The 25371-nt window shown below is 42.0% G+C and overlaps 1 protein-coding gene across 7 annotated transcripts in view; it reads right to left on the bottom strand.

Annotated features, from left to right (window-relative positions):
* Window positions 1-25371, bottom strand: part of LOC134344521 (5'-AMP-activated protein kinase subunit gamma-2-like) — a 512949-nt gene that overhangs the window by 201476 nt on the left and 286102 nt on the right. The window contains exon 1 of one of the 7 annotated variants that reach the window (XM_063044468.1): window positions 24336-24880. The exons of the other annotated variants lie outside the window; for them this stretch is intronic. Coding sequence (XP_062900538.1) covers window positions 24336-24429 — 94 coding nt within the window. The 5' untranslated portion in view covers window positions 24430-24880. Of the gene's footprint in view, window positions 1-24335; window positions 24881-25371 lie in introns of those variants that run through there. 7 annotated transcript variants of the gene reach the window in all.

The raw sequence follows: 25371 nt of genomic DNA, 5'->3' as shown, positions 1-25371 counted from the left end.
ACCTTTAGGGTGTTCTGCATAAGGACTCCCAAGTCCCTTTTCATCTCAGAGTTTTGGACTTTCTCCCTGCTTAGAAAGCAGTTAGCATATTTATTTCTACTATCAAAGTGGATGACTATGCATTTTCCAATATTGTATTTTATTTGCCACTTTTTTGCTCATTTTTCTAATCTGTTGAAGTCCTTTTGCAGCCTAACTGTTTATTCCCACTCGTTGCATCCTACCAATCAGCCAGTAACTTTCCTGCAATACCATGGGCTCTTAACTTGGTAAACATCCTCATGTGTGGCACCTTGTCAAAGGCCTTCTAAAAGTCCAAACATACAACATCCACTGAATCCCCTTTATCTATCATACTTGTAATCTCCTCAAAGTATTCCAAAAGGTTCGTTGTGCAAGATTTTCCCCGAAGGAAACCATGCTGACTTTCTCCTATCTTGTCCTGTGTCACCAAGTATTCCATAACTTCATTCCTAACAATTAACTCCAACATCTTCCCAACCACTGAGGTCTGGACAACTGGTGTATAATTTCCTTGCTGCTGCCTTCCTCCTCTCTTAGAGAGTGGAATGACATTTGCAATTTTCCAGTCCTCTGGCACCATTCCTGAGTCCAATGATTTTTGAAATATCATTATTAATGCCTCCACAATCTCTACCGCTACCTCTTTCAGAACCCTAGAGTGCAGTTCATCTGGTTCGTTGACTTATGTACCCTTAAAACTTTCAGCTTTTTGAGCACCTTCTTTCTTGTAATAGTAACAGCACTCACTTCTCTTCCCTTGCACCCTTCAACATCTGGCACACTGCTAGTGTCTTCCACAGTGAAGACTGATGTAAAATACTCATTTAGTTCATCTGCCATCTCCTTGTCCTCTGTTATTATTTCTCTGGCCTCATTTTCTAGTGGTCCTATATCCATTCTCATCTCTCTTTTTTTTACATACGAAAAAGCTTATACTATCCAATTTGATATTTTTACTAGCTTGCTTTCATATTTCATCTTTTCCCTCCTAATGATTTTTTGTTGCTCTCTGTAGGTTTTTAAAAGCTTCCCAATCTTCTATCTTCCTACTAATTTTTGGTTTCTTTTATGCCCTCTGTTTAGCTTTGACTTCCCTTGTCAGCCACGGTTGTACTATTTTCCCATTTATTTCTTCGTTTTTGGAATACATCTATCCTGCACCTTTTTCATTTTCCCCAGAAACTCAAGCCATTGCTGCTCTGTTCTCATCCCTGCCAGCATCTCCCACACCTCTCTCATACAATTGTAATTTCCTTTACTCCTCTGAAATAGTGCTACTTTCCCTCTATCAAATTTTATGTTGAACTCAATCATATTGTGATCACTGCCTCCTAAGGGCTCTTTTACCTTAAGCTCCCTAATCACCTCTGGTTCATTAAATAACGCCATGCTGACTTTGTCCTATCTTGTCCTGTGTCACCAAGTACTTCATAACCTCATCCTGAACAATTGCCTCCAACATCTTCCCAACCACTGAGGTCACGCTAACTGGTCTATAATTTCCTTTCTGCTGCCTTCCTCCCTTCAACCTCATCCTACTTCATCGAATGTCTCTGCCCTGAAACAAACATTTAGTCTTTCTAATTCCAAGGGTGTTCCCTAATCTGCTCAGTGTTTCCAACATTCTCAGTTTGTCAGCTAGTGCCACGAGAAAGCATCATCCATTAACAAGGACCCCCACCATCCAGGCCATGCTCTCTTCCTTCTCTTACCATGGGGTTAGGAAGTATAGAATCCTTAGGTCCCACACCTCCAGATTCAGGAACAGTTGTTATCTTACAACCATCAGGCTCCTGAACCAGGGTAGTTTCCCGCTGCTGTCTGGAAAGAGTTTGTGTGTTCTCCCCATGACTGCCTGAGTTACTTCCGGGTGTTCCAGTTTCCTCTCTCAGTCCAAAGATGTACCAATCGGTAGGTTAATTGGTCATTGTAAAGTTATCCTGTGATTAGGCTAGGGTTAAATTGAGGGTTGCTGGACGACATAGCTCGAAGGACCAGAAGGATCGAATCCGTGCTGTATCTCAATAAATGGTAAATCTAAATAAATAATTTCTCCAACTACGAACTGATTCCACAACCCACAGACTCACTTTCACGGACTCTACAACTCATGTTTTCAGTATTATTTATTTACTAATTATTTTTATTATTATATGTTTGTTTTTGTGTTTGTGGTTTGTCTTCATTTCCACCTTGATTATCAGTCTTTCTTTGTGTGTAGTTTTTCATTGATTCTATTGTATTTCTTTGTTCTAATGTGAATGCCTGCAAGAAAATGACATATATGTACTTTGATAATGAATTTCCTTTGAACTTTGAAAATACAGGATACTGTAAATACATAGAAAAAACTTAATGGTCAATGTAATACTGACTGCTTCAGGTAGGTTTGAAGAGCTTTGGCCATCTCTAATGGAAAAGTAGGACACAAGACAAAGCTCATGCCACCTAATCACATGTTGTAATGTGATCAGAGATAGCTTGCAGATCTGTCACAGGGGAAAAGGTGACAGAAAAGATCAATTTATTTCATAAAGATGCTCTACCTATGAAACAGAGTGACTCATTTTTCCTTTGTGTCTGTACCCCTCATAATTTCTATCAAGAGCAGCTTAGTAATGAACTCTTTTTTCTGAAGTATTTTTATTTACACAGTTTTAGAAAAAGAGTAGGTTCCATTTACTCAACACACCCAACATTATCCTTCGAGAGATGTTTATGCACTGGTAGTGGAAAACACACAAAACAAAAATGCCTTTCAAGCAGTACTCAGTGGTACTAGCTGACAAACCGCGAATGTTGGAAACAATGAACAGATTAGGGGGCATCCTTCATCTCTTGATCTCAATATTTATTATTTATTTATTTATTATTATTATTGTTTTTTTCTTTTCTGTATTTACACCGTTTGTTGTCTATGCTGACTGGTTGAACACTGAAGTTGGTGCGGTCTTTCACTGATTTGATTATGGTTATTATTTTATTATGGATTTATGAGTATGCCCACAAGAAAATGAATCTCATGGTTGTTTAGGGTGACATTTATGTACTTTGATAACAAACTTACTGTGAACCTTGAACTTGGAGCTAAAAAGCCTAAATTATTATTTCAGGGCAGAGACATTTGATGAAGTGGGATGATGTTATTATCCCTGTTTCTCTCGCCATTAACAGTGTCTGCCTATTTCCAGTTTAAAAACATGTTCAGAGTATTCCCAGCATTTTCCATTTATTTACCTCTTCAAAAAAATGAAACTATTTCACCAGACAGGATCTCCCATCAACAAATCCATGTTAAATATCTTTAATCACTCTACCTTCTCAAGCATTGATTAATCCTACCCCTCAGATACCTTTCTAGTAATTTTCATACACTGACATTAGTCTCACAGTTTAGTAAAATCCTACCATATTCCTGCTGCACCTTTTCAATAAAGATACCATATTTGATGTCTCCCAGTCATTCAACATCTCATCTATGGCCAGTAATGTCCCAATGAGGGGTCTTGGCCTGAAATGTCGACCATTTATTCCTCCCTTCAGATGCTGCCTGACCTGCCGAGTTCCTCCAGCATTTTGTGTGTGTTGCTCAAGGTTTCCAGCATCTGCAGAAATGCTTATACTTAAATATCTCTACCAGGGATCCAGCAACCTCCTCTCATTGCAGTCTGGCCCTGAAGATTTTGTGATCTTTAAGTCCACTAAGGCATCCACACTTCATTCTTAATCTTATCATGCTCTAGAATTCCACTATCCTAATTGAAATCTCTAACTGTGATGTCTTTCTCCTTAAGGGAAGTACTTTAGATGTGATTCATCAATATGTTTCTTAGTTCAGACGATTCTAGTTATGGGGAAAAAGGGTACAAAAGCCTGAAAGCATGTACTACCAGGCTCAAGGGCAGCTGCTATCCTGCTGTTATAAGACCATTGAACAGCCCTTAGTACAGAAAGGTGGATCCCTGACCTTGGTATGTACTTCATTATGGCCTGATACCCTATAGTTTGCCTGCATTGCACCCTCTCTGTCACTAACAATTTATTCAAAGTTCAAAGTCCATTTATTATCAAAGAGCACATATGTCACCATATACTATCCTGAGATTCATTTTATTTCAGGCATTCACAGTAGAACAAAGAAACACAAAAGAATCAATGAAAAACTGCACACCAAACAACCAATATGCAAAAGAAGAAATATAGCGCAAATACAAAAAAAAGAACAAGCAAATAAATAATACTGAGAATATGAACTGTAGAGCCTTGAAAGTGAGTCCATAGACTGTGGATTCTGTTGTTTTCCCTTGTTATTTCTTCACCTTCTTTATTTCTTTTTGTATTTGCACAGTCTGTTGTCTTTTTTGCACACTGGTTGAACACCCAAGTTGGCATCGTCTTCCATTGATTCTGATTCTATTGTGGTTCTTATTCTATTATGGATTTACTGAGTATGCCCACAAGAAAATGAATCTCAGGGTAGTATATGGTGATGTATATGTACTTAAGATAATAAATTTACTTTGAACTTTGAATCTTATCTGCCAGTGATAGTCTATAATCCCTCTTGGCCCTCCTACTTTCTCATTTAAGGTTCAAAGTTCAAAGTAAATTTACTATCTAACTACATAGATGTCACCCTGAGATTCATTTTCTTGCAGGCATTTACAGTAATTACAAAGAAACACAATAGCATCAATGAAAATGCACACAACAAACAATCCATGTGCAAAAGACACATGGCAACAGTAACACAAAGCAGAGAAAAATAAAGTAATAAGAATAGTAAATAAATTAGTAATAAATATCAAGAACATGATTCAAAGTGAGTCCATTGGTGTGGAATCAGTTCAGTGTTGGGGTAAGTATAGCTATCCCCTCTGGTTCACCTCTACACTCTACATAATCCCTGAAAGCCCTCCCCCTTCGTTTTCAGTGCTCTATACAGGTCGACCTTCACTAATCCAACTACCTGTAATCCGGTTCCTCCGATAATCCGGCACTGATTACGCTTAATGTGATCCTTCTGTAATTCGGCATTTTCACTAATCTGGCCCAATCTGGCTCAGGTCCCAATGGTGCCGGATTAGTGAAGGTCGAACTGTAATTACCAGATGCTCCTTCTTTCAAATCAAAGCTTCACTCTCAAATATACGTTGTTCACCTATTTTAAAATAGGGCTAAAGTACTTGATCTTCCAATTATTAACCTATAATCTGCTGACACACTCAACAAAATCTACTGGTTTTGAAATTTGCAGAAATAAAACCCTACTGACTCTTTACGTCATTTTAAACCCCTGGATTGGACCACCCTTTACACTGTCTGATTAAAGTTTCTAATGCTGGTATTGATCAAACCATTCCTCCCAACTGAGCAGGGAGAATTTCTAAGAACTTAAACATTAAATTGGATGCCTTCATCCAAAATAATACCTGATGTCTTTAATCTCCCACCCACAACTTGTTGAAAGGAAGAATATATCAAATTACTATGAAATAGTTTACATTTAGTGATACGTATTATGCATACACGAGCATTTTATGTAAGGTAGTTTACATAAAACTTGCTGTGAAACTTCACGTAACACTCGTCAGTCATGCTTAACCCCAGTCAAATTCACTCTAACACATACATTCATTCTCTCACATACACAAATTTAACTTCCCACACACAGATTCATTTCACTATCAACAACATTCATCTCTTTATTAAAAGAGAATGGGAAATGGAACGGGCCCCTTCTGGGAACTGGGGTGCAACAAGCACAGGGAAAGTGGCAGTGCTCAGTGGTTAGCTGTCATGCCTGGAGGAAGAAAAGGGAAGAGTTAAGGACAGCAAATGGGTGAAATGGTAAAGAGGATCACAGGTGTAGGTGGGGTGTACTGGTCAGTATTTTGTCCCTAGAATCACATAAGTAGATTATTTGGCCCATTATGTTCAAACTAGTTGAATCAAACTAGCTGTCTCATCTAACTAAGCAATTCTTTGTCCATGATCTTCAGATCTAAGGCACTTCAAGGGTTCAACCAAAACATGAGGATAGAAAAGAAAAATAATGAATATCATTCAAAATTCAAGTTTATTTTTCATGTGTACTATGAAACAAGGCTGATGGGATGAAGATACATCTCTGCAAAGAGGTCACCCTTGGGCAAGGTGTAGCACCTGCTTAGGCCCCTGAGCAGGGTCAGAGGAAGCCATGGGAGCAGGTGGTGGATGGTCGTATGAGCAGCTGGTGCAGATCACAAGTCTCTTGGTTACGCAATCACTAATGCCAGGCAGACAATCTCTGAAGAATATTGATAATGGCTGGGGTCACCCATGCTGTAAAGGCACTGCCCAGAAGAAGGCAATGGCAAGCCACTCCTGTAGAAAAATTTGTCAAGAACAATTATGGTCATGGAAAGACCATGATCGCCTACATATAATGACAGAGCATATAACAACGAATGAATTTCAAAACATGCAGTGAAATGAGTTATTTGCATTAACAACCAACACACCTGAGGGTGTGCTAGGGCAGCCCACAAGTGTTGCCACATATCCTGGTGCTAACATAGCATGTCCACAATGCTCAGTAGAACAACCCAGAATACAACAAGCAACAAAACAACAATAGCAAGACAAGCCCCTATCCTTCCCCCACCCCCACTCACACACATAAACAGTCCTTTAATCCCAGGATAGGCCTCCGGCCTCCAGTGGACTCGGACTCAAAAGACAAGTTAAGGATGAAAGCCAACAGGAAATATTTTATTTACCCTGGAACTACTCTGGTGTAAGGACATCAGTCTCAAACATTAACTTAGTTTCTCACTGCACCACTACACTCAGTAGCCACTTTATTAGTTACCTCCTGAGTATGTTCATGTTCTTCTGCTCCTATAGCCCATTCACTTCAAGGCTCGGTGTACTGTGCGTTCAGAGATGCTCTTCTGCACACCACTGCTGTAATGCGCGGATACCTGAGCTACTGTCGCCTTCCTATCAGCTTGAAGAAGTTTGGCTATTCTCCTTTGACCTCTCTCATTAACAAGGCGATTTCACTCACAGAACTGCTGCTCATCTGACAAACAAGAGGAAATCTGCAGATGCTGGAAGTCCGAGCAAAATACACAGAATGCTGGAGGAACTCGGCAGACCAGGCAGCATCTATGGAAAAAAGTACAGTCGATGTTTTGGTCTGAAACATCGATTGTACTTTTTTCCATAGATGCTGCCTGGCCTGCCGAGTTCCTCCAGCATTCTGTGTGTTGTTGTTGCTCACCTGATGTCTTTTTTCTGTTTCTCACAAGATTCTCTATAAACTCTAGAGACTGTTATGCATGAAAATCCCAGGATATCAGCAGTTTCTGGGATACTCAAACCACCCTGTCTGACACCAACTATCATTCCATGGTCAAAGTCACTTAGGTCACATTTCTTCCCAATTCTGATGTTTGGTCTGAACAACAAGTGAACCCCTTGATCATGTCTGTCTGCTTTTATGCTTTGGGTTGCTGCCACATGATTGGCTGATTAGATTAATGAACAGGTGTACGGGAGTATCCAATAGAGTGGACACTGTGTGTACTGCTTGAACTGCTGAATATTGTCAGATTTTCCAGTTTAATCCAGAGACCCATTGCTTTGTTAATGACCCTGATAAATCACTATGTAGGAACACGAGAGACGAACAGGCTATGCTGTCTCATCATTCAATAAGATCATGGCTATAATAACCTTGACCACCTTCCTGCCCATTCCCCATGGCCCTTACTGAAATCTATTCAAGGATTAACATCTTTTGAACAGTCGAAAAATAGCTTTGGCCTTGCATATATTTAATGATTCAGGCTCCATTGTTCTTTGGGTAGAGAAGTACAAAGATTCACATGCCACTAAGGGAATGAAATGTCTTTCATCCATTTTTAACTGTGCAACCGACATTCCACAACTATCCAGATTCCCAGTAAGGAGGAACCCTCTCAGCATCTTACATGGTTCAATATGTGCATCTCTCGTCCTTCTAATCTCCACCGTTCAATCACACCCTAATTCCGGAATAAATCCCTAACTCTCATTGCTACCATCGGGGGAAGGCACAGGAGCCTGAAGGCACACACTTAACGATTCAGAAATAGATTTTTCCCCACTGCCATCAGATTTCTGAATGGACACTGAATCCTTGAACACTACCCCATTGCTTATCTTTATTCTTTTTGCACTATTTATTTAACTTTTTAAATATATATATTTCTTACTGTAATTCAGTTTTTATTATCATGTACTTCAATGCACCACTGCTGCAGAACAACAAATTTCACGACACATGCTGCTGATTCTGAATTTGATTCTGATTCTAAACATGATACCCTGTGCACTGCATATTCCCAGAAGAAATATCTTGCCTAGTGAGTGATATTTGAGTTTGAGTGTCCACAGATTTCATCACAGTTCCACTCATGGCTGAGTCCTTGCCTGGCAATATCCTAATTTCCCTTCTGAAACCTTCCTGGCTCTCAACTCCATTTTTACCCTTCCCTTAGGGTACTCATTAAATCCTGTGCAAGATGATTAAGATCTCGTGTTAATTGGTATCAATGTTTTTGCCTGGTAAAATCCTTTATACTTTATTGTCGCCAAACAATTGGCGTACAATCATCATAGCGATGTTTGATTCTGCGCTTCACACTCCCTGGATTACAAATAGTAAATATTAAAGATATTAAAAACAGTTAAAATTAGTAAATATTAAAAACTTAAATTATAAATCATAAATAGAAAATAGAAAAATGGAAAGTAAGGTAGTGCAAAAAAATCGAAAGGCAGGTCTGGATATTTGGAGGGTACAGCCCAGATCCAGGTCAGGATCCGTTCAGCAGTCTTATCACAGTTGGAAAGAAGCTGTTCCCAAATCTGGCCGTACGAGTCTTCAAGCTCCTGAACCTTCTCCCGGAGGGAAGAGGGACAAAAAGGGTGTTGGCTGGGTGGATCGTGTCCTTGATTATCCTGGCAGCACTGCTCCAACAGCGTGCGGTGTAATGCTGCGGTTATGATTGTTTTGTTAGAAGTGTTACACAAGTGGAAATTATTGGTAAGCGCTAGAGAGTCCTTGACCTCATCCTAGAATATAGGTATTGTTTTTTTTTGAAATGGATAGTCAAAGGTTATATGTGTGAAAAAAGTACATGATAATTGTGAATTCCTTATCCAAATAAAAATAAAATAAAATAAAAAAAAAAGAAATGGATAGTAAGTTAGGACATGAATGTGCACTGAAAGGGCTGTGACTTGAAAGGCTAGCATCCGTGTGGACCTTGTGACCATGTGGATGCCCAATATTTCCTCTAGGTCACAAAGAGTTGCAGATTGGTAGGTTCATTGGTGACAACTTGCAGTGGCCAATGTGTAGGTGAGTGGTGGAATCTGGGGAAGGGGGATAGGGGTGGAAGCTCTCGGACTGCTGTATACCACACACTGGAAGCAGAGTGGCTGTTAACAAAACCACATGTTCCAAAGGTTCCTGGAAGCACGAAGCAAAAATGTGAGCCCTTACAAAGTCTTAGCTGTGAGGAACTCGCTAAAGACAAAATATAAATCAGAATTAGAATCAGGTTTATTATTGCTGGTGTTATGTCATGAAATTTGTTGTTCTGCGGCTACAGGACAGTGTAAGAGATAGAAACTACTTGAAGTTACAAAAATAAATCTTGCAAAAGAGGAATTGTGAGGTAGTGTTCATGGACCATTCAGAAAGCTGATGGCAGAGGGGAAGGAGCCGTTCTTAATACAGTGAGGGTGGGTCTTCAAGCTCCTGTACCTTATATAATTACACAACCAAAATTACAAGGGAAAAAATAAATGAGCATCTCTGAACACACAATATGTCAAACCCTGAAGTGGATAGGCTACAGCAGCATAAGACCACGAACATACACTCAGGTAAGCCTTTTATTGTACCTTTATTAGATACAGTAGGTATCTAATAAAGCGATCACTGAGTGTAGCATTGCATCGGTGACATGAGAAGATTGATCATGTCTAATCATGGAGATATTTCCTAGGGGAAGTCCAGCACTACTACTGCACAAAAGATTTGATTATGATCTCACCAAACATTTCCATTCTAATATATTGCTTTTACAATCTTTAGCTAGTCAGGCAAGTTAAACCAGCCTGCACCCACAAGTATGCATTAATTCTCATGATGTACAGATGAGGCTGATCTGCAGAATGAGTCAAGGGGTGCAACTGCACAGAAACAGGCCCTTCAGCCCATCTCATCCATGCCAACGAAGACTCTCATCTTTCCACCGGGATTCTCCATCATGAGCACCACCCTCTCTACCATTGAGGACGTTTTCCAAAGGTGGTGCTTCAAGAAGGTGACATCCATCATTCAGGACCCTCAACGTCCAGGATATGCCCTCTTCTCATTACTACCATCAGGGAGCAGGTAAATGACCCTGAAGATCCACACCCAGTGCTTTAGGAACAGCTTCTTCCTCTCCGCCATCAGATATCCGAACGGTCCGTGAGCACGTGTTCACTTCTTCGCCATTTCTCTTTGGCACAAGTTATTTATTTATTGTAGCTTATAGTAATTTTCAAGCAAAATAACAAATTTCACAACAAAAAATGTCAGTGATAATAAACCTGATTTGCATTCTGAATCAAAACTAATTCCATTTACTCACATTTGGCTCATGTCAGGGGTTGGAGGAGTGAGTGACTGAGTGAGTGAGTGAGAGAGAGAGAGAGAGAGAGTGTGTGTGTGTGTGTGTGTGTGTGTGTGTGTGTGAGAGAGAGAGAGAGATTAGGAGGAAGGAAAAGGGCATGTTTTGCTGTTGTTTTATTGCTCATTGTTTTCTGCTTTGTTGTACTGTATTGTGTTGTTCTGCCCAGCACTGTAGATGCACTATGTTGACGTCGGAATGTGTAGTGTCGCTTGTGGGCTACCCCAGCACATCATTAGGTTGTGTTGCTTGTTAACACAAACAACTCATGTCACTATATGTTTTGATGTACAAATGATAAACAGATGGATCTGAATCTGATATCCCTCTAAATCTTTCCTATCCATGTACCTCTCCAAGTATCTTAAATGTAGTTATTCTATCTGCCTCAACAACTTCCTCTGGCAGCATGCTCCCATGCTTTGCGTAAAGAAGATGCCCATTAAGTTCTTTTTAAATCTTTCCCCATGCTACCTTGTTTTTGATACCCTTATGATCTTATACACTCCTGTAAGGTCACCCTTTAGTTTCCGACTCTCCAATGAACAGCGCCCTGGCCTGCTGAACCTTTCCTTATAATTCAGACCCTCAAGTTCTGGCAACATTCTCATGAATTTCATTTGCACTCTTTCTAGTGTAATGACTCTTTTCTACAACATGGTAAGCAAAAGAGTATGCCATACTTCAGGTACAGGTACATGAGTTGTTCTATTGACCAAAACAAATCGTATGAAATGGGAAGCTGAAACTCTATAAGGCTTTTTATTCCTTGCAGCACTTAACACTCACAGTCTTTTGCACTGCACTTCGTTGAAATGTTGCTTTGAGGCAACTGAAGGGTTAAACAGAGTGTTGATTCGTTGATTAGAGGGCAGGAGTATTTGAGATAATTGGCAGGGACAAATAAAAGGAGGCGTAACTGAAGAGTGGCCAGTGTGTGAGTGGCTCAGGGTAGGAGTGGAGCTTTGAGGCTTTGGCTCGAGAGCTTCGATGAGCAGAGGCTGAGGATGAGCTTGCTCCCAGTGAGGTAAGGCTGGATAAGTTCCTTTAATTAATTAAATGGAGGCAGCAGTTAGGGCAGTCGAGTGCTCCGTATGCAGTATGTGGGAAGTCAGGGACAGCACAATTGTCCCTGATGACTACACCCATAAAAGGTGCATCCAGCTGCAGCTCCTGACAAACCAACTTGAGGAACTGGAGCTGGATGAACTTGGGATCATTTGTGAGGCAGAAATAGACAGGAATTTCAGGGAGACAGTCACCCTTAAAAGTCAGGAGGCAGGTAGCTGGGTGACTGTCAGGAGAGGGAAGGGGAATGGTCAGAAAGAGCAGAGCACCCCTGTGGCTGTTCCCATCAACAATAAGTATACCATTTTGGATACTGTTGGTGGGGATGACCTACCAGGGACAAGTTGCAGTGGTTGTGTCTCTGGGATCTGTGCTGGGACCACTGTTGTTTGTTGTCTCTATCAATGATCTAGATGGAAATGTGGAAAATTGGATCAGCAAGTTTGCTGATGACACTAAGGTTGGAGGCGTTGTGGACAGTGAGGAAGGCTTTCAAAGCTTGCAGAGGGATGTGGACCAACTGGAAAAATGGGCCAGAAAATGGAGACAAGTGTGAGGTGTTGCAGTTTGGAAGGACAAATCAAGGTAGGACATACACAGTAAATGGTAGGGCACTGAGGAGTGCGGAGGAACAAAGGGATTTGGGAGTTCAGATATATAATTCCCTGAAAGTGGCGTCACAGGTAGACAGGGTTGTAAAGAAGCCTTTTGGCATTCATAAATCATAAGTATTGAGTATAGGAGTTGGGATGTTATGGTGAGGTTGTAGAAGACATTGGTGAGGCCAAATTTGGAGTATTGTGTGCAGTTCTGGTCATCTAATTATAGGAATGATATCAGTAAGATTGAAAGAGTGCAAAGAAGATTTATTAGGATGTTGCTGGGTCTTCAGGAGTTGAGTTATAGGGAAAGATTGAACAGGTTAGGACGTTATTCCTTGGAGCGTAGAAGAATGAGGGGGGATTTGATACAGGTTTACAAAATTATAAGGGGTACAGACAGAGTAAATGCAAGTAGGCTTTTTCCACTTAGATTAGGAGAGATAAATACGAGAGGATATGGCTTTAGGGTGAAAGGGGAAAGGTTTAGGGGGAACTTCTTCACTCAGAGTGGTAGGAGTATGGAATGAGCTGCCATCTGATGTGGTAAATGCGGGCTCACTCTTAAGTTTTAAGAATAAATTGGATAGATACATGGATGGGAAAGGTCTGGAGGGTTATGGACTGGGTGTAGGTCAATGGGACTAACGGAATAAAGTTTTGGCACAGACTAGAAGGGCCAGATGGCCTGTTTTCTGTTCTGTAGTGTTCTATGGTTCTATGATTAGTGTCATTCTTCTTCCTGAGCGTCAATGTCTGCTATCTGAGTTCAGAGCAGTGACATTTGCAAAGCATTTCCATAAATAGTACTCTCTGAGAGAGCTTGAGGTGACACTCCAAAGGCACTGTGTCAATCAGAACACACTGGGAGGCATCTTCATCTCCGAGGCACAATACTGGGTTTGGTAGCTTGGGAAAGTCATTCAGTGCTGTCATGCTGAGGGATTTGATGAGATATGAAATTACAAGAACATAAGAAAACAGGAGCAGGCCATTTGTCCCCTCAACACTACCCCTTATTTAGTACGTTTAAACTGAAAAGCCACATGGAGATGGTATTTGAAATAAGGGGTGATTTATGGAAAAAACTGATACACACCTGGAGACCAGCCAAATCTGTTCTACTTCAGCATGAACTAGGTACAGCTTTTACATTCTCAGTTGATGAGATTACCAATAAAAATATATTTTGATAACAAAAAGGTGGCTGCAGGAAGATTCAATTAAGTAACAGACTAGATCCTGATTATAAAATAAAATTCATTATCCACAGGTCTAACAGCAAATCCAGTTTTCTATTACAACAATAGGTGCACGCTATAACATAATTAGTGAAGTTCCTGAAACTTGGGTGTCGTCGCTGCTGCATTCCATGTCTCTACTCCTAGGCTTTGTCTGCAGTTCTCTGTTACCACATTAGCATAACCCACATCCCTATTTACTAGTTACTATCCCTCACTATTCTCTCCCCTACAATAAATACGACCATGGCTGATAGTTGCCAGACCCTTGTCTCTTGCAGGAAGCTATTTTGAGAATGCAAGTCTCTGAGACAAATTGCAGAGCTGAGTCAATGTGGAATGTGGAAAAATGCTCAGGTCAAAATGTACTTGTTGCAATTTTCAATGCAGTTAAGCTCCTGGTTGCTTTGACAAACACAGAAAAGGCCCATGAGGAATTAAAGTCCTTATCTACATGAACCACATTCATATAATGAGCCGACTAGAACTTTACACCATACCAGAAGTGTGGTATAACCAAAGTTTTATACACCCAGTGGCCACTTTATAAGCTAGCTCCTGTACCTAACAAAGTGGTCACTGAGTTTGTGGTCTTCTACTGCTAGACACTAGACTACTACAGCATAGTACAGGCCCTTTGGCCCTCCATGTTGTGCCAACCCATATAGTCCTTAAAAAAAAGTATTAAACCCACACTACCCTGTAACCTTCTATTTTTCTTTCAACCATGTGCCTGTCCAAGAGGCTCTTAAATGCCCCTAATGTTTTCGTCTCCACCACCATCCCTGGCAAGTCATTCCAGGCACCCACAACCCTCTGTGTATTAAAAAAAATGAACAAACTTACCCCTGATGTCTCCCCTAAACTTCCCTCCCTTAACTCTGTACATATGCCCTCTGGTGTTTGCTGTTCATGCCCTGGGGAACAGGTACTGGCTATCCACCCTATCTATGCCTCTCACAATCTTGTAGACCTCTATCAAGTCCCCTCTCATCCTTCTACGCTCCAAAGAGAAAAGTCCCAGCTCTGCTAACCTTGCCTCATAAGACTTGTTTTCCAATCCAGGCAACATCCTGGTAAATCTCCTCTGCACCCTCTCCATAGCTTCCACATCCTTCCTATAATGGGGTGACCAGAACTGAACACAATACTCCGTGTGTGGTCTCACCAGAGATTTGCAGAAATGCAACATGACCTCTCTACTCTTGAACTCAATCCCCCTAATAATGAAGCCTAGCATCCCATAGGCCTTCTTAACTATCCTTCAACCTGTGCAGCGACCTTGAGGGATGTATGGACTTGAACCCCAAGGTCCCTCTGTTCACCCACACTCTTAAGTGACCGACCATTAATCCTGTACTCAGCCTTCTGGTTTTCCTTCCAAAATGCATCACCTCACACTTATCCGGATTGAACTCCATCTGCCACTTTTCTGCCCAGCTCTGCATCCTGTCTGTATCCTCTTGCAACCTTCAACAACCTATAGCTCCATCCACAACCCCTCCAATCTTCGTGTCATCCACAAACTTACTCACCCATCCTTCCGCCTCTTCATCCAGGTCATTTGTAAAAATCACAAAGAGCAGGGGTCCCAGGACAGATCCTTGCGGCACTCCACTAGTCACCGACCTCCAGGCAGAATACTTTCCTTCCACTACTATCCTCTGCTTTCTTCCTGCAAACCAATTTTTTATCCAAACAGCTAAAGTTCCACTGATCCCATGCCTCATGACTTTCTGGTTGAGTTTCTCATGGGGGACCTTGTCAAATGCCTTGCTAAAATCCATGTAGACCACATCTACCGCCTTACCCTCATCAATTTCTTTTGTTACCTCTTCAAAAAAAACTCAGTTAGGCTCGTGAGGCACGACCTTCCCTTCACAAAGCCATGTTGACTATCCTTGAGTAGACAGTACTTCTCCAAATGCTCGTAGATCCTATCCTTAAGAATCCTTTCCAGTAGTTTGCAGACCACCGACGTAAGACTCACCGGTCTATAGTTCTCAGGATTCTCCCTATTACCTTTTTTAAACAAAGGAACTACATTTGCCATTCTCCAATCCTCCAGCACCTACCCTGCAGCCAAAGAGAATTCAAAGATCATAGCTACTGCTCCAGCGATCTCTTCTCTCACTTCCCACAGCAACCTGTGGTATATCACATCGGCCCTGGGGACTTATCAATCTTGATGTTTTTAAGAAGATCGAACACTTCTGCTTCTTTAATCTCCACATTGTTCAGCACACAGGCCTGTTCTATTTCGACCTCACCCTGATCAAGGTCCTTTTCACTTGTGAATACTGAAGCAAAGTATTCATTTAGGACCTCCCCAACCTCCTCCGCCTCCAGGCACATGTTGCCTTCTTTATCCTTTAGCGGCCCCACCTTCATTCTTTTCATTCTTCTATTCTACACATACGCATAGAACGCCTTGGGGTTCTCCTTAATCCTACATGACAAGGCCTTCTCATGCCCCCTTCGAGCTCTCCTAAATCCTTTCTTAAGCTCCTTCCTGGCTACCTTATATTTCTCATAAGCTCCTCCTGCTTCCTGATTCTTATATCTAACATATGTTTCCTTCTTCCTCTTGACGAGTTGCCTCGTGTTTTGTCAGCCACGGTTCCCTTTTCCTACCACTTTTTCCCTGTCTCAGTGGGACAAACCTATCCTGAACCCAGCACAAGTGGTCCCTACACTTCCTCCACATTACTTCTGTGTTTTCACCCTCGAAGATCTGTTTCCAATTTACACTCGCTAGTTCCTGCCTCATCCCTTCATAGTTAGCCCTTCCCCAGTTAAGCACTTTCCCATTTTGTCTGTTTTTATCCTTTTCCATAGCTATGCTGTAGCCCATCCACTTCAAGGTTTGACACATTGTGCATTCAGAGATGCTCTTCTGTACAACACTGGTGTAACGTGTGGTTGTTTGTATTGAGTCCCCGTCTTGTCAGCTTGAACAAGTCTACTATATGATTGGCTGATTGGATATTTGCATTAATGGGGAGGAGAAGATGGCGACGCGACGCAGCGCGCGCGGCCGCTCCAAATTGATACCATATTTGTGAAGTAGGGTGCCGTGCACAATCCTGATTTAGTGGAGACAGCCATGAGAAGCACGGAGGAACATCTGGAGAAACTTCTGAAATGCCCGCTTCACTGCTGCTGCTACTGTGTGATCAAGAATTTCCGGAGGGGAAGGCCCCAAATCCTCGGCTTTGCCTACTGCCTACTGCCTGTTGCCGGGGCCGGGGTCGAAGCGCTCGGCAGAGACAGTGCTTGGTGTCAGAGGCTCGAAGTTTTCAGACGGACTCAAGAGTCGGCTGTGGTCGGGGTGCTTCCAGGATGCTGCATTGGCAAGTTTGTGGTGCTGGAAGCTCATGGCAGGGAGAGTTTTTCTTCCTTCTACCATCTGCGTGAGATGATGGGACTTTCCAGAGACTTTGAGATTTTTTTTATCGTGCCCATGGTCTGTTCTTTATCAAATTACGGTATTGCTTTGCACTGTTGTAACTATATGTTATAATTATGTGGTTTTTGTCAGTTTTTCTCAGTCTTGGTTTGTCTTGTGTTTCTGTGATATCATTCCGGAGGAACATTGCATCATTTCTGAATGCATGCATTACTAAATGACAATAAAAGAGGACTGCGTGTCCTCACAATCTAATCTAATGAGCAGGTGTACATAATAATGTGGCCGCTCAGTAGAGAGTGGGTCTTCAGGTTCCTCTATTCCAAACACTGGCTGAAAGACATTACTAAGAAGTCATAGGAAATGATTTAATAGTACTTTAGGCATTTAACTGAATTATTTCCTTTGACTTCCTTGTCACAGGTTCCTTGGAATCCCTGACCCATAACCACTCGAAGTTGAGAAGGAGCTTTTAGCATACCACAGAAGAGCTCCAATAATCATTTCCAGATTTCCAAACAACAGCTACAACTACACCTTTATACCTGCTTGTTAATACAAATATCTAATCAGCCAATCATGGGGCAACAATTGAATGCATAAAAGCATGCAGACATGGTCAAGAGGTTCACTTGTTGTTCAGACCAAACATCAGAACAGGGAAGAAATGTGATCTAAGTGATTTTGACCGTGGAATGATTGTTGGTGCCAGAATAGGTGGTTTGAGTATCTCAGAAACCGCTGATCTTCTGGGATTTTCACACAAAACATTTTCTAGAGTTTACAGAGAATAGTGCGAAAAGTGGGGAAAAAAAAACACCGGATGAGCGGCAATTCTGTGGGTGAAAACTCCTTGTTAATGAGAGAGGTCAGAGAAGAATGGCTACACTGATTCAAGCTCACAGAAAGGAAACAGCAAGTCAAAAAACCATGAGTTACAACAGTGTTGTGCAGAAGAGCACCTTTTTGGCACAATATATATAGCTAGGATGCCTAAGACTTTTGCACAGTACTGTATTTGACAACGTTGAGTGGATTTTGTAAATCTGGTGAGAGCAAAGGATGTTGGGAATGGTGAGGGTGGAGCGCTATGGAAGGGGTGTGGGACAGGTAGCAGAGGAGTGCCAGGAGTGGGGGAGGGTGAGGCAGGTGCCAACACACCCAACCCTGAGACACCAGGCAAGGTCATTTGATTCCAAACAATTGGTTTATTGATCATTACAAAATGTCTCTCTGGTGTTTCCTGTTCCCTCCCCTCTCCCTTCCCCTTTTCCCAATCATAATTCCCCTCTCCCTGACCCCTTCCCACTCTCAGTCCACAACAGAGACCCATATCAGAATCAGGTTTATCATCATTCACACGTCATGAAATTTGTTTTATTTTGTGGCAGCAGTACTGTGCAATACATAAAATTACTACAGTCCTGTGCAAAAGTCTTAGGCACCCTAGCTATATCTATGTACTCAGTATTTGCACTGTACCGTATGTCCCAAGGCACTTCACAGGAAGATTGTTTTTTAAAAAAAATGGCCAAAGAACAGAATAGCACAGGTGACCAAAACCATTGTCAGTAAGCATATTAGAGAGGGAAGTACCGATAGCATCCAGAGGGATCTAGGACGATATTCCAGAGATTAGGACCTTGGCAGCTGAGAGCATGGAGATCATAATTCAGCAGTGAGTATCAAAAGGTCAGAATTGGAAGGGTTATATTTAATAATTGCAGAATGCACTGACCATGACTGTCTTTGAATTAACAAGCAATTCTATACATAAAGTGTTAGACAGGATTGTGGACAAAGCCACATGTGTCTGCTGTGTCATCACTGTTGCGTCAGCTTGCTTCATCCTGCAACACCAGGGATGTCAGTCTCTACAGTTACTCGTATAAGAATGCTGGCCACTGCAGGACCCTGTGCCAGGTCACTGGGTGAAGTGAGGACTATGGTCCCAGACCCTGGGCTCAAAGGGAACCCAGTCTCAGGACCCTGGATGAGGGAGGGAGATGCTGGTCTCAGGACTCTGGGCTCTGGGCGAGAAGGGGCAACCCTCTCCACAGACTTCCGACGAGGAGTGGTGATCGCAGTCCGGGAACAATGGGTACAGTGTGGATTTGGGGGGAGGGGGTTGGAGGGAGACCCAGTCCAGGGACTCTGGGTGAGGGAGGAACCTAAGTTCCAGGACCCTGGATGCAGAAATGCCCCAGTTCTAGGATTCAGTGAGGAGGACCCTGGTCCTGGGACATTGGCCATGGGGCAATTCAGTCTCTTTGGCAAAGGATGGGGGGTGGGGGGGTCCCAGTCCTGGGAATCTGGGACTGGGACTCTAGATACAGGGGAACCCCAGTCCAGGGACCCTGAACGCAGTGGAGATTGTGTCTGGCTGAAGGGGAAACCCAGTCCTGGGACTCTGTGTGCGGCAGACATCCCAGTCCCAGGAGACTGGTGGTAGAGAGATGGCTTCTAGTTTGAATGCACGGAGCTATTGCACAGAATTATACAAAATGTCTTTCAATTAATTTTGATCTCTCATTAGGCAAACTTGTAGTTGATGCTTTTGTTAGTCAAAGTTTAAACAAATACTGTAGATTCTGGTTCATTGGGCCATTGGTTAATCAGAACAGCCACTTATTTTGGACAGAACAAAGAATAATCAAGAAAATAACTGGGATTCCCTCTGTTTATTTGGGACTCTATTCCACTTAATTGGGACAGGAGAATGTTGCCGAACAATTTCTAACTAGCATCAGTTGCATGAACTTGTGTGACCGTAGACATTACAGTATGCTTAGAGGCAAAGTTTTCAAATAACTTCAGCTGTATGTGCTTGTATTCAAAGAGCAATGATCTTTGTCACTCATAGTTGGCAAAAAATAATTAGTAAGGCAATTCAGAACAGCTTTGCTCACCGCAGTTTCAAGCATTCAGGCTTGGAGATGCCAGAAACGGCTGGAAGTGAAAATGAAGATTTTGCTATTCAGCAGTCTATTTATTTATTGATTGATTGACTGATTGACAGACATTTATTGACATACAGCACGGAGTAAGCACTTCGAGCTGCGCTGCCCAACAATTCCCAAATTTAACCCTAGCCTAATCATGAGACAATTTACAATGACCAATTAACCTACCAATTGGTAGGTTTTTGAACTATGGAAGGAAACCCACATGGTCATGAGGAGAATGCACAAACTCGTTACAGACAGTAGCAAGAATTGAACCCTGGTCACCTGTACTGTAAAGTGTTGTGCTAACCACTATGCTACCATGAGAAACTATGGGCAAACTCAGCCAAGTTAGCAACTATGGAGAATTTGAAGGTAATGACAATTATCTTGAATGTTATGATGAACATGAAGATTTGGAGGATGCAGTTGTCAAAAATTTTATGAAGGTAGTCCATTGTCTGCACCAGGTGTCTGTGCAGATTTTGTTCATTTACAGTCAAGCAAAGAACACATCAGTGCAGACTGAATGAATTCCTTCATCGATAACTATTAGAAACTAATACAGTTTTATCGCCCTGTAGTAGTATTGGTGGTGCTCTAATTTGTTCTGTAATTTATTAAATTGTTACTTAATTAAAAGGTAGCTTGTCCTTGTTACACCTTTTTTTTTTACCTATTTCTATGAAACTTCGGCTATTTGGGCCACAATGTACTGGTCCCGATGTGCCTCAATTAACCGTACTGTATTTAGACACCGGCCGCTGCTCTGTCAGTGTGACACTCCGAAGACTATGGGTCATTTCGCTTGACTATGGGGTTTAAATGAAGAAATCCACTTACACAGTTCCTTTCACAATGTGGGATTGTACCAAACACAGAACAGATAATGGAGCAGTTTCCTTACAAATTCTGTCAGTGGATGAGACACGGCAGCCAAGACTTGGATCATCACCTCGGCTGGTACTCAGAGCCGTGCCAACATGAATGTTGTCCACAGCTACACTGTATCAGTCGGCACATCATGGCCCTGTTTTAGATATAGTTAGCGGCACTATTTCTGAAGAATGCTACGCCATTATCCACAGTGCCCTGTGCCAATGTTTATCCCTTATACAGCAACAGAAGAGGACTATCTGCCCATTATTACACTGCAGTTTGTAGTACCTTGCTATTCAGATAACTTTTGAGCAGTTTTCCTCTACAGTTCTAAAGCATTTCACTCCCCATGAAGGACTTTTGGACATTGTGTTATGACAGGCTTTGTATAACCTTGTTGTATCACTGTCTGGTATAGAGGAGCCACTGCACGGGATCGGAAAAACCTGCAGAAAACTGCGAACTCAGCCAGCTCCATCATGGGCACTAGCCTCCCTGGAATCGAGAACCTCTTCAAAAGGCAGCATCTGTCATTAAGGTGCCCCATCACCCAGGACACACCCTCTTCTCATTGCTACTATCTAGGAAGAGATACAGGAGCCCAAAGACACACACACACGAAGTTTCAGGAACAGCTTCTTCCACACCAGCTTCTGACTTCTGAATGGACAATGATCCCATGTACACTACCTCACTTCTTTTGCCCCCTTCTCGCACTACTTATTTAATTTAATTTGTTAATATATACAGTACTGTGCAAATCGGAGCAGAGAACCAGTTTGTAAATCTGGTGAGAGCAGAGGATGTTGGGATGTTGGGAATGGCAAGAGTGGAGCGCCACCGGAGGGGTGTGAGACAGCTGGTAGGTTACCAGGGGTGGGGTTGGCGTGGGTGCACATACACTCAACCCTGAGGCACTAGGAGAAGTCATCTGATTCCAAACATTTGGTTTATTGATCATTACAGAATGTCTCTCTGGTGCTTCCCGATCTCTCCCCTCTCCCTTCTCCTTTTCCCAACCATGATTCCCCTCTCCCTGCCCCTTCCTGTCCTCTGTCACCAATAGAGGCCTATATCAGAATCAGGTTTATCTTCACTCACAGATGTCATACAATTTTTTTTGAAGCAGCACTATAGTGCTATGCATAAAAATACTACAGCACTGTGCAAAAGTCTTGGGCACCCTAGCTATATAAATGTGTCTACGCCTTCTTACTGTAATTATAGCTTTTATTAAGCATTGCAATGTACTGCTGTCGCAAAGTTTCACAATATATGCCAATTATATTAAACCTGATTTTGATAAAACAGAAGACTTTAGTGAATTTAACATATATTTTTCCAGCACATTAATCTCAGGTATCACATTTCATTGTTGTCTAACTTACCCCAGAGAATTAGAAGTTCAGCTTGCTAAGATTTGCAATATGAGGATTACTTAGGGACTCACACTCACAGATAATAACTAGTTGGTAACTAGTTTCCTGTGCACTGTCATTAATCCCAATTGGGTTTATTATCAGTGACATATGCCATGAAATTTGTCGTTTTGTGGCAGCAGTTGAGTCTGATACATTAAAAAAATTATTTAAGTTACAATTTAAAACAAGTAGTACAAAAAGAGAGCGAAAATAGTGAGGCAGTATTCATGCATTCATGGACCGCTCAGAAATCTGATGGTAGAGGGGAAGAAGCTGTAGCTAAAATGGTGAGTGTGCGTCTTTAGGCTCCTGTACTTCTTCCCTCCTGAGAAGAGGGCATGTCCTGGGTAGTGAGTATGGATAGGATCCCATTTGTGAAATGACCCTGAAATTGGCCACCACAAAGCACCTGACATTATGTGCACAGGTCAGCTGCCTTGAACTTTACCCCTTGGTTGAGGCAGTGAATTGAATGGAGTTTAAAAATCTGGCGTAGTGGCGCATGAAGAGACTTCAGCAAAAAGTCTATATTTTCCATTCTGAAGCCTTACCAGCCACAGCCAGCTACCGATTTGCTACCTTTTGTCTATTTGCTCCTAACTATAATATTGGAACTTGTTAAAACCATTGTAGATAACCCAAGCCATTAATCTCATCAACCATTCTAGTTAGCTACCTCACCGCTCTCTATTATACCCGTTGCTGTGTACTGCAAGGTAAACACCTTATATCACTTTATATAATGCTGTTCACATTGTAAATATATGCGGTATTTATGTATTTATACACATTTTATTCCATATCCAAACTTTAACCTTTAACTTTATTTTTTACTTTATTCTTTATCATTATTGAATGTTGCATGCTGCACCCTGGCCAACACACCACAGCAAATTCCTAAGACATGTAAGTGTACATGGTGAATAAAGTTGGTCCTTGATCCTTGTCGACAATTTTTAAAGAATTTTTAAAGCTCTGCATTATGAGGTTCCTTTCATACGCTCTCTTTTCACACTATTTATTTATTATTGCAAATTAGAGTAATTTTTCAATGTCTTGCGCTGTACTGCTGCCGCAAAGCAACACATTTTGTGACCTACTGTATATCAGTGATTCTCAGAATGTGCCACAGTTGCAAAGTAGGAAATGCAAATCAAAGGTCCTTCAAATTAAAACAGCTAAATGTATAGTAACATGGTTGCTAAACATGCAAATACTGGCCAACGGGTGTGTAGAACCCTTACTTTGAAATTTGCTTCATTGCAAACAGTGGATTACAGGAATGCATTGTATAAAGAGTTGTGCACCATGCATTTGGTGGACAGATTTTTCCTCGGTAACTCTGCATGCTGCTTTAACATTAGGGCTGGGGAGCTAAGGAGGCTTCACAACCCTTTAAAATGAGTGGACCAAGACACAAGAGGTTCTGCAGATGCTGGAAATCTTGAGTAATGCACACAAAATGCTGGAGACACTCAGTAAATCAGACAGCATCCATGGAGAGGAAACAATCGATGCTTCAGGCTAAGATTCTTCATCATGACTGAAAAGGAAGGGGGAAGAGGCCAGAATAGGAAGGTGGGGAAGGGGAAGGAGTACAAGCTGGCAGTTGAAAGGTGAGAACAGGTGAAAGGGAAGGTAGATGGGTGGGGGATGAAGTAAGCAGTTGAGACGTGATAGGAGGATTAAGTAAAGTGCTGAAGAAGAAGGAACCTGATAGGACGAAACAGTTGCCCATGGAAGAAAGGGAAGGAGGGGCAGGTGAGAAGAAGAGAAGGGGGGAGAGAGAGCAACCAGTTTGGAGAATGGAAAATGGGAGAAAAGGGAGGAAGGATAAATTACCAGAAATTGTAGAAATTGATGTTCATACCATCAGGTTGGAGGTTACTCAGGCAGATTATGCTCCTCCAACCTGAGTCTGGCCTCATCACGGCAGTAGAGGAGCCCACGGACAGAGATAAACCAGAGTAATTGTTGTGTCCTTAAGTCATAAACTTTCCGGTGCACGGCCCACGACAATTACATGCTTACCTAAAAGACCATGAGGCTCTGACTGCCATCCCTCTGGTCTGCCTTCCTGGTCCTTGCGTTTCTTACTCCCTCTGAGGCTACCAAAACGCTTCATGAGCGGCAGTGGGCTCGGTAGGTGTGGCAGCCAGTCATGCCAGGTTTCAGGTGATGATGGGATCACTCCCGGCAAGAAGTGCTGGGCACTGGCTCAGGAGTTGCAGATCTTCGCAGCTGTGATCCAGGACAGCCAACGTGCTAATTAAAAAAAATCCCAGCTAACAAAATAAAGTGCACCTCATTAAGCAAGCATCATCCAGGATGGCAGAAGAAGGTATCCGATTCAATAGCTCCAACTCTTCAGCTTGACTAAGGTACAGTAAATGCAGAAATGTAGTTACGAGACTCCCGCAGCTGATCGTCAAGTGCAGCTGTGCACGGTGTGGCTTTAAAATAGCTGGGATGGATTAGACTGTAAAAGGAAACCTCCCTGTGTTGACAATTCTTGGTGATGATTGGTCGTAGCCGCTCCTCCTTGTGGCATGACATCACATCTATTTTGATTAAAGCTCCAAGTGGTAGACAGCCAAAGCCTTTTGCTGCTCTGACAGCAAGTTGTTCAAAGCCTAGCTCCGTGAAAATGCCTCTTGCCTGCACAGCAATCTGTGGATTGCTGGCTACTTTTGTTAGTGTTTGGTCGGAATCAGCATGTGTCAACACAGTAACACAAGGCACCATTTTTTTTTCTCTGGAAAATTAATAGGTATTGCGGGATGTTAAAAAGAAATACCCAAGGCTCGTAATAAAAATTGCTTTTGATTTACGGTATTCAACCACTAAAAATCAGTGGAACACCCTGAGGAGTAAAACATCTGTCCAAAACTAACTACTGTGTTTTGTGATTGTGTTTGTTCCTTCTTAATAAAACCTTTTTTGAAACAATTGAACATTGAGTACAGGAGTTGGGATGTTCTGTTGAAGTTGTGTAAGACATTGGTGAGGTCGATTTTGGACTATTGTGTGTAGTGCTGGCTATCTTCCTACAGGAAAGCTCTCAATA

This window comes from Mobula hypostoma, chromosome 3 (genome assembly GCF_963921235.1).
Source record: "Mobula hypostoma chromosome 3, sMobHyp1.1, whole genome shotgun sequence".
Taxonomy (NCBI): domain Eukaryota; kingdom Metazoa; phylum Chordata; class Chondrichthyes; order Myliobatiformes; family Myliobatidae; genus Mobula; species Mobula hypostoma.
Note: the sequence above shows the minus strand (reverse complement) of the source record. Positions and strands in the feature narration are given on the sequence as shown.